The sequence below is a fragment of the Asparagus officinalis genome, chromosome 4 (assembly GCF_001876935.1).
Source record: "Asparagus officinalis chromosome 4, Aspof.V1, whole genome shotgun sequence".
Taxonomy (NCBI): domain Eukaryota; kingdom Viridiplantae; phylum Streptophyta; class Magnoliopsida; order Asparagales; family Asparagaceae; genus Asparagus; species Asparagus officinalis.
In genome coordinates, this window is record NC_033797.1 from 27,084,488 (window position 1) to 27,094,589 (window position 10,102).

The 10,102-nt window shown below is 38.7% G+C and overlaps 1 protein-coding gene across 2 annotated transcripts in view; it reads left to right on the forward strand.

Annotated features, from left to right (window-relative positions):
* The window catches only part of LOC109837042 (SH3 domain-containing protein 2-like), a 9,391-nt gene continuing 9,115 nt past the window's right edge, over positions 9,827 to 10,102 (forward strand). For both annotated transcript variants that reach the window (XR_002246160.1, XM_020405118.1), the window contains exon 1: positions 9,827 to 10,102. Coding sequence is in view for 1 of the 2 variants with exons in the window: in XM_020405118.1 (XP_020260707.1) it covers positions 10,048 to 10,102 (55 nt within the window). In the remaining variant the exon portion in view is untranslated.

A 10,102-nucleotide genomic window follows, 5' to 3' on the forward strand; every position in this document is an offset into this window, starting at 1 on the left:
AAAGGTGAGAGCACAGAGGTTGGAAGCTACAGTTGAAAAGAAAAGAAGAGGCTTTTCTTTTAGGGTTTTCTTGTGCATCCTTTTTTGTAGAGAGATATTTGTGAGGGATTTGAGAGAGTTTGTTTGAGGGTTTAGATTGAGTGATTGTAAACCCTAGTTGTATTCTCTCCCTCTATTAGTAGATCTCCCCCCTCCTTGCCCCGTGGACGTAGGCAATTTGCCGAACCACGTAAAAATTGATTGTACTGCTTTTGTGTGATTTGTAATAGCTTTTAGGATCCCTCGACAGGTCAGTCCTAGAACTGATGAGAGGAAGAGCCGATATCTCACTTGGTTGAGATATCCGCTTCAGATTCTTGTCTCCTTGGTGAGACGGGAATTCTTATTGCGATCTGACTCTCTTGTTGTGCTGCCAAAGTGCTGCCGAAATTTCCGTTGCGCGCAACAAGTGGTATCAGAGCCCGGATTTCAGATCTAGGGTTTTTTGGTGGAGGAAGATTCTTGTGTGAAGCTTAGTTCTTGGAGTTCTCGGCTTCGGTGGAGATAGCATTAGGAGTTGCCGTTGGAGATTTCGCTTTCCTCGTGTGGATAGGAGATCTATTTGGAATCCGATCTAGGGTTCAGTTGGGTGGTTCCTAATTCTATCAAATTTGTTCTTTCTCTACAATTTGGAGTTAGTTCGCAATGGGAGAAGAAGGTGAAAGCAGCAAATCGATGGCGGGTACAATACAAGTTGGTTTTCAAAACACCAAAATTAGTGTGGTGAAATATGACGGAAAAATCAACTTTGGTTTGTGGATGAGCGACGTACAGGATGCGCTCAATACTCAGAATTTGGAAGAAACCATCATGGTCCACGAGAGGCCACCTAAATATGAAGAGGCGGTATGGGAGAAAATGAATAGGAACGCTTGTGGGGTGATCAGGTCCTGTTTGGAACAGGAGCTGAAATATGATGTGATTGGGGTGACGTCTGCAATGAAGATGTGGGAAATTCTCAACAATAAGTACCTTACGAAGAGTGTTGAGAACCGATTGCACTTGCTGCGTAGGTTATTCAGATTCCAGATGTCCAGAGGCACCTCGCTTGCGGCTCATGTGAACAACTATACGAAGTTGTTGTCGGACTTGGCGAATGTTGATGAGAAGATATCGGATGAGTACAAGGCGATTATTTTGTTGGGCTCCTTACCGGATGAGGAGTATGATACCTTCGTGCTCACTTTGTTGAACGGGAGATCTTCTATCAGCTATAGTGAAGTGACTAACGCTTTGACGAACTACGATTTGAGGAGGAAGGATAAGGAGACTTCCCGCGCTAGTACTTCAGGAGAGGCCTTGTCGACAAGAGGTAGAAGCCCATATCCGAAAGGTGGTAACAGAGGGAGGTCAAAGTCTAGAGGCCGTCACCAACTAACAAAGAACCAATGTGCATTCTGCAAGGAGCAGGGACATTGGAAGAGAGACTGCCCGAAGCTCAAAGAGAAGGAGAATAGCAAGAAAAAGGGCCCGAAGGCCAATGAGGTGAACATTGCGAAAGGCGATGATTCCGATGATTCGTGCTTTTCTCTACTGATTACTCCGGAGGTGAACCATGTGGATGCATCAGATTGGATGCTTGATTCCGGCGCTACCTTTCATGTGACCCCTAGGCGAGACTGGTTTGCATCTTTTGAGAAAGTCGACGGGGGCGTTGTTGTCATGGGAAATGATCAATCCTGTGGCGTTTGTGGGATAGGTACCGTGCGGATTAGGATGCACGATGGAGTAGTCCGTGAGTTGAAGGAGGTGAGATTTGTTCCTCAACTGAAGAAAAATCTTATCTCAGTTGGAGCTTTGGAGGCGAAGGGATTCAAGGTGACTTTCGAAAACGCTGTAGCGAAGGTTACTAAGGGATCATTGGTGGTGATGAGGGGAGTCCGCAATCGGAATTTGTATTATCTGAAGGGAAGCACCGAGATTGGCCAGGTTGCTTCGGCTATTTCAGAAGCGGACATGAGCAGACTTTGGCACTATAGATTGGGGCACACAGGTGAAAAGTCACTGCAGACATTGTGCAAGCAGGGGCTATTGAAGGGAGCCAAGAGTGGGAAGATTGAGTTCTGTGAGCACTGTGTTCTTGGCAAGAAGACGAAGGTGAAGTTCGGGACTGCCATTCATCAGACGAGGGGCATCCTGGATTACGTGCACACAGACGTTTGGGGTCCCACCAAGACTGCATCACTTGGTGGTAGACATTGGTTCGTCACTTTTGTAGATGACTATTCTAGGCGTTGTTGGGTGTACACCATGACGAAGAAGAGTGAAGTCCTAGATTTGTTTGTGGAGTGGAAGAAGAGATTGGAACTGCAGACTGGGAGAAAGATCAAGACGTTGCGATCCGACAACGGTGGTGAGTATACTTCTGACCCCTTTCAGCAGCTATGTCGAGACGAGGGCATAGAGAGACACTTCACAGTTAGTCATACACCGCAGCAAAATGGGGTGGCAGAGAGGTTGAATCGGTCTTTACTGGAGAAGATCCGATGCTTATTGTCGCAGAGTGGTTTGGAGAAGATCTTTTGGGCTGAGGCACTTACATATGCGAGCCACCTCATTAATAGGCTGCCTTCATCTGCGATTGAGGGGAAAACCCCTATGGAGATGTGGTCGGGAAAGCCAGCACATGACTATGACCAGCTCAAGGTATTCGGGTGCCCTGCATATTATCATGTTAGAACTGATAAATTGGAACCTCGAGCTAGGAAGGCCATATTTGTAGGATTCAAGCGTGGTGTCAAGGAAGCATTAGTTGGAGATGTCATAGCAGTTTGAGTCTAATAATTCCATAATGACAATTTGATCTTTTACTACTGGTAGATAAAATCTGAAAGGATTTTAGCTTATATACAATTTAGAGGTCTAGACAGAGAACACAAAATTATCAGATACCCAAGTCGCAACATTTGGGATTTCTTCTAGAAACGCTTTTCATACCCAGCAAATTCTTGCTTAAATATATAATAATAGAATATCCATTCAGGCAACACAACTTACCTTTTTTTGGGAAATAGGGGTAAAATATTAATACCAAGCATTTCATAGATAACAATTTGATGAAACATTCTCCATAGAACAGATCAGAATTCAAGCACAAGATATCCAAGTAACAGAAAAGACTAAAAGAGAAACAACATATTACTTTAGTCCAACCATCAACGGCCTAATGGGTAAAGAACTCGTCACACCCTCTAAGAGTGTGATAGTGTAGAATCGAGGCTTTCTTGAACATGCTCACAACATCTTGCATTTCCAGAGCCCCTCTTGTCCAGTAGCGAATCCATAGAACTCTCTCTCTCTCTCTCTCTATTTAGGGATCACTTGGAATATTGTGCAATAAAACTTTAGTTTAAGAGGGAGTTTTTATACAAGTAACATGTACTATTATGTTCGTCCCTAGTTGTTTTTCTGGAAGCAAGTATTAAACTAAAATGTGCAGATATTTGCTATAGAATCATTATAAGTGGACTGAAAAGAGCAAGGCATAGTGAACGACAATATGTAAGTATTTGGTACAATATCATTATATATGTGGACAACCAGGTCCCGAAATGACAAGACAAGTTTCATTATGGACAATTCAAGATTAGGCCAAATACTATATGCAGACAACTAACCACACATATTCTTGCTCTGATTAATCATAGAATTTGAGGGCAATCGTTCAAAATTAGGCAAAAGAAGATAGAATTGTGAAGATTTTTGAATATTGGACATAACAATTGGTATCAATATCAACTCCATAAATGAAGAAGCTTCAAAGTATTAAAGAAAGCTCTTAGTCGTGAAGCATCTGCAGTAAGTACTTGTAGCAGACAAGCAGTTGTAAAAAGTTAGAAAAGAGTATTAATTCGGGATGGTAGCAGGAAAAAGTATCTCTGTTCCATCAAATGTAGAATACTTGAAAACTATCTAGCTGAGAATTCATTCATTGGGTTCATTGCACAAATAAATCACTCTACCCTCTGCTATGCACTTTTTCACTGGAGAAAAGGCAACTTTTGTCTTGTTACATTATCATAACTATGACTTGGCTATTCGCCTGAGGTTGTCATGGAGTAGCTTCAGATGCAACTTACGAGCAATCACAATATGGTGAGAGATCCAGAAGGAACATGACAGAATTAATCCTGTAGGACACGGTAGAAACCGGGTGAATTTTATCTAAAGAGGATGCATATCTGTTTTAAGAAAATCCTTTTTTGTCATTTGAGTTGTTTTTTAATACTATATTTTTCCTGAGTCTATAAATGCTGTTAGATTTATACTATTTAATCTTTTCTTTGAAGTGCCATTGTTTCTAAATGAATGTGGTGGAGGTATGTGTCTTGGTGATTGAGTAACAATCTATCTCATTGTCTGGATGTTCTGTGGAAGTTTTTGACTGTAGCTTTTGTGCACTTAAAATCTAGGCTCGCTAAAACCACTGTGCAATTGCAGCAATACTGTCAGGTGACTAATTTTTAGCAAACTAACGATTGATAAATAGAAGATATTTAGGACTATGGGTCATGAGTTTTATAAAGGTCAAGGTGTATGCATCTTTAAATCTGAAGATGGCTTTATAAAACTAATGGTTTTCAGTAATCTACCACCTTGAATGTTTATCAATAAATTGCGATTGAACAGTTACCGGAACCTTGAATTAGTATAGGTTCTTATGATCTTACAGGTGACCAGTCTAATGTCTCTGCAGATTTAGCGAGATAAAAGTGGAAAAGCAGTTAGATTCAAGTTGAAATAATAAAACTTATGGAAACTAGCTATACGTAAGTATAGTAAATGAGGACATTTATATTTCTGGTCATTAACTCTGGTAGTTCTGTGAAAGCGGCTTCTCTTTTCTGTGTGGGGACCACGTGAATTGTTTCACGTGAACGAGTGAAGCCGCGTGAATTGTTTCACGCATGAACTGGACGCGGAACCCAAGGCCCACCCGAGTTCATTAATTGTGGCTATAAATGCACACGGAAATTTATGCCTAGGGTTGTGCAAGGAGTCTTTTGATTGGCAGCTGCAAGTAGCATTGAGGGCTTTGTTTTCTTTTGCGGCAGGAGAAAAAGGCAGAGCAATTGAGCGCAGGCTTTGCGGCTTGGACAAAAAGGTGAGAGCACAGAGGTTGGAAGCTACAGTTGAAAAGAAAAGAAGAGGCTTTTCTTTTAGGGTTTTCTTGTGCATCCTTTTTTGTAGAGAGATATTTGTGAGGGATTTGAGAGAGTTTGTTTGAGGGTTTAGATTGAGTGATTGTAAACCCTAGTTGTATTCTCTCCCTCTATTAGTAGATCTCCCCCCTCCTTGCCCCGTGGACGTAGGCAATTTGCCGAACCACGTAAAAATTGGTTGTCTCGTTATTTGTGTGATTTGTAATAGCTTTTTAGGTTCCCTCGACGCGCAGTCCTAGAGCTGACGAGAGGAAGAGCTAATATCCTACTTTGATAGGATATAGGCTTCAGATTCTTGTTCCCTTTGAGAAACAAGAATTCTTATTACGACCTAACTCTTGTTGTGCTGTCGAAGTGCTGCCGAAATTTCCGCTGCGCGCAACAACACCATGTTTTAAATAAAGAAATTTTTGGTAATAAAAATCCATGAAACATAATAAACACAAACCTTTGACATTTCTAGCGCTGAACCTTAATTTTAGCCTTATTTCCCAATCTTGCTTAAAAATCCAAAGTTGATAAGTAATATTATTGTCCGTATTGAACGGTTAAAAGTGTTCAAGTGGGGTTTAAAAGAATGAAGATATGGATTTGATTCACTATGTAATTGTTTGGACATTTTCTTTCCTGTCATTCTTTTAAATCTATTTGGATCTTCATCATAGTTCGATGGTAGCCTACTAAAATGTAACATATTTCTTACCTGTCATTCGTTTTTATATATTATCTCACTTATTCTCGGTTGTTCTCCCATACATTTGTTAAGACAAAGAAATAAATAAAAATTTGATGTTAATATTATGGAAGAGATAGTCAAATGGCTTAATCAACAAAATTGCTAGGACAGATTTTTAAAACCAACTCTTTTTTTAGATTTATTTTCAAAAATCGACCAATTTGAGTTGGCAAAAACTAGGTCGAAAATGTGAAATAAATTGTTAAAACTTCACGGGATTTAGAATCCCGTGATTTTAGTCCTTAATTTCATGCGGTTTAATTAAGGACTAAACTTTTCTAAATCCCATGAAGTTCAATATATAGTTTCAAGTTCAAATCTAATATGGTTGCAATAATTGGGTAAGTGGTTAGCTCAAAGAAAGCTAGACTTTAATTATTCAAGTGGTCTTGAGTGGGAATCTCATCTCGGGGTGGAAATGAACCAAATAATTAACAAATAGTTCGATAATTGTTCGAATAACTATTTGGTCATATTCGATTCGGTAGTTCATTTACCACTAAACAAATATATTTTAGTATTCAAGTTTACTCACGAATAGAATTTAACCAGATATATATTCGATTCGTTTGTCTATTAAATATTCGTTTAAAATTTGCACAACTTATTATTTGTATTATTACACATATGATGTTATATTTTTAACCCACTTATCATTCCTACTTAAGTTTTATATACTAATTTTAAGACTTAAATAATCTTAAATCTGTTTTCTAATTAATATCTTGATTTAAACATATATACATCGTATATTATAAAGGAATAATTTTTATTTATGAATTTTAATACTATTTGAAAATCATCAAATTCTTTAGCGGAATAAATATACTTTGATATTCGATAAATATCCGTGAATATTCATGAATATTTATCAAATACCTAGTATATTCGAGTTCGAATTCGAAAAACTAGATATATGAATATTAGAGTCTGCATCCGAATTCGATAATTTTAAACAAATACAAATACGAACACTTTAGTATTCGATTTGATCGTTTACCACCCCTAATTTCATCCTAACATGTTTTTTCCTTGAATAGTAAAATGAATTTACTAGGCTAGGATTTGAACCATACACTTCCTAGTTCCTATCCAAGCCTTATAAACTAATGCTACAACCATTAAACTCACTACACCTCATTGCTTGATTTTGTGAAGTTTATTTATTATAAACTTTATGGGATTTAGAATGCCGTGAAGATTGGTAGCAAGGGGCTGTTTGGTTCGTTTTTAAACTCGATGGAAAAGTTTTACACCGCCTCCACATCAGATTTTTCATGGCCACGTAGGATATAAGCTTTACGTTAGTTTTTTTTCCCCATCTTTGGTTCGCTAGGGTTGAAGAAGGAAAACTCGGTGAAAATCGTCGCTACATCAGATTTTTTCTCTCCCCCAATTCCTTCCTCAACCTCGTGAAATCGACGAAAACTGCAATCACGTCAGCTTTTTGCCATATAAACAAAAGTTTTCCCTTTTTTCCATGCGAACCAAACACAAGAAAAATAAATACATTGGTTTCCCACCATTTTTTATGCAAACCAAAGCGAAACAATCTATTTCTTGGAAAAGTTTGGAAAACTCAAAACTTGTGTTTTTGTACATGGAAATGCATTTCCCTATATCTAGAAAACGAACCAAACAACCCCCAAACAACCACATGCGCCAAGCTTTTTTGTTTAGCGCTAATTAATTAATGACTAAACTTCATGGGATTAATGACTTTCGGTGTTTATGAATATTAAAAAGTAATAGAGACACCACTACTATTTTTGGAGGGACTTGTTTTCAATAGCTTTTAAGCTAGGTTAGGGTTTAGTGACTTTCGGCAATTATGATTAAAAAATGTATAAAACTTGTTTTAACATTTTATGATAAAAAATGTATAAAAATTATTTGAATAGAATATTAATTTGTTTGGGTAAACACAACTTATTGGTGAGCTTATATACTAGTTTTTCAAAAGCTAGGGTATACTGGCTTTTTAAATTTAAGCTGTTTTATTTAGGTTTTTACCAAATTAGATATGAAAATGTTAACTTAAAAGTCAGTCTGTCTAAAAAATAAGTGTTGTATCACAGAAATGACTAAGCGTTAATCCCACTCCATGAGTCGACAAGTGTTCCGAGTTAATTATGCACAAAATCGACTCGATCCTTTGCAGGATAAGTCAAATAACGTCATCACTTGACCCTTTCCAAGAAGGACCGAGTCGAAAGTACCTACTATTGAGGCCAACTCCATGCCTTTTCATTTTATAAGACCAAGTTGAAAAGCCCCCAGTCCCAAATGGCCGAATCAAAAAGGCGTCTTTTATCGACACTCTCGCAAAGCCGAAACGAAAGGTGATCATTCCGTGCCTCTGGCCGATAGTCGACCACCATCACACTAAATGCACGGTCTGAATCACAATTACATCTACCCTGGAAGTCTTAGTGACTTGTTGGACCTCGTCAGCACCTTACTCCCCCTATCACTATCGCATTAGTCACAAAGGTGGCTCATACTACCCGTAGCCGGCACCTGCAAAGTATTAGCTGAATAAGCTGACTACTTGGACTCGGCCGAAGTTACACAATTGCCCTCCTGGATCTGCTATAAATAAGTGCATTGCCTATTGCATGGAGGTACGTAATCTTTTGCAGTATAACACACTACAATCGTACTTTTCTCCTCCATTTAAGATCAATATATACTAACTTGATCATCGGAGGAACCCCCGAAGAACTCAACTCCGATCCTCTTATGTATTACTTGTGTGCAAGATCGAGTCCTCTGTTCAATAATCAACCATCAGAGAAGACTGAGGAACCCTAAAGCTCTTTATAATCCACACTAGATTTTTATGTTTGGTATTTGACATCAACAATAAGCCATCCAAACTCCCTCTTAATACAAGTTGTTGGCTATTTAATAGATGATGATGGAGAGTATTAATTAATTTTAAAGGTAGTACTTATCATACCCTCGTGAATAACATTTCATCCTATTTATCCTCAACAAGACAAATCATAATATTTTATTAATTAACAAACGACAAAAAAATGTAGAAGTTATTACCAACCTCACTTTTTTGTGGGTAGTAGTTAGAAAATAGTATAACTCTTGTGGTACTTTTAACAAATTTTATATAGAACCCTTTTTCTAATATTGCATTTTTTCACTTATGATATTATGATATTAACATGGAAGTTAGTATCAACCCTTCTATTTTTTTCTGCAACTGAATATACCAATTTGATTATTTTTTCTATATAAAATTATGCCAAATTCACGTGAAATGTTGATATTAATATCATCATGTCGCAAGTTTGCAAATACGGCAATACCACTCTGATATTTTAGCCCTTTCCTTTCCGAGGCTTGTAATATGGGGCCAATCAAAAGAGTATTTTTGGGTTTTTACATTCATTCTGTATAAATACAAGTGCTGAAAGTATTGTATTTTGAAGATTGGGTTTAAAGACAAATACCAAAAGTGAATTGGGTTTAAAAAAACAACTAATAGGTGACGGATTAAAAGATAAAGCCAGGTAAACAAATTGGCCTAAAAACAAAAAAACCCCATCTTTTTCAAGGTTCCAGTCAGCACCACTGCGCCACGATAAAGACGGCCCAACTTCTAGCCGACCACAAGCCGACAAACGTAACGTAGTCCCGGGGGCCCACATCGTGATGACAGTACAAGAATGACCAGCCCCAGTGGATAACACGTACATCCCGATGTAGCCGCGTTTCTGTTTTACATAAATTTTTTTCCAAAAACCCAAAAACAATTCTTTTCGCTACTTAATACATTTTCTCGCTCCTTTTTTGCCCGCCTTCCCCGTTATCCATCTCTATCGCACTTTTCTACTTGCTTTCCACCGCCCACCAACCCCTCACGTTCCTTTCCCCCGCGCGGGATCAATCTCTCGGCACGTGCGCATCATGGCGTCAAAGCTACGCGCACGCTCGCGCCCCCTCCGCCCCCTCCTTTCTTCCTCCTGTTCAATTCCGCGATCCTCCTTAAAATTCCGCTCTTCTTCTCAAATAAAAAACGAAAACCAAAAAACCCCGGGGGTCTAGGGTTTTGATGATCTTTGATTATCATCTGACGGCTGTTTGATTCTCATGGAGGCGATTAGGAAGCAGGCCAGCAAGCTGAGGGAGCAAATGGCCAGACAGC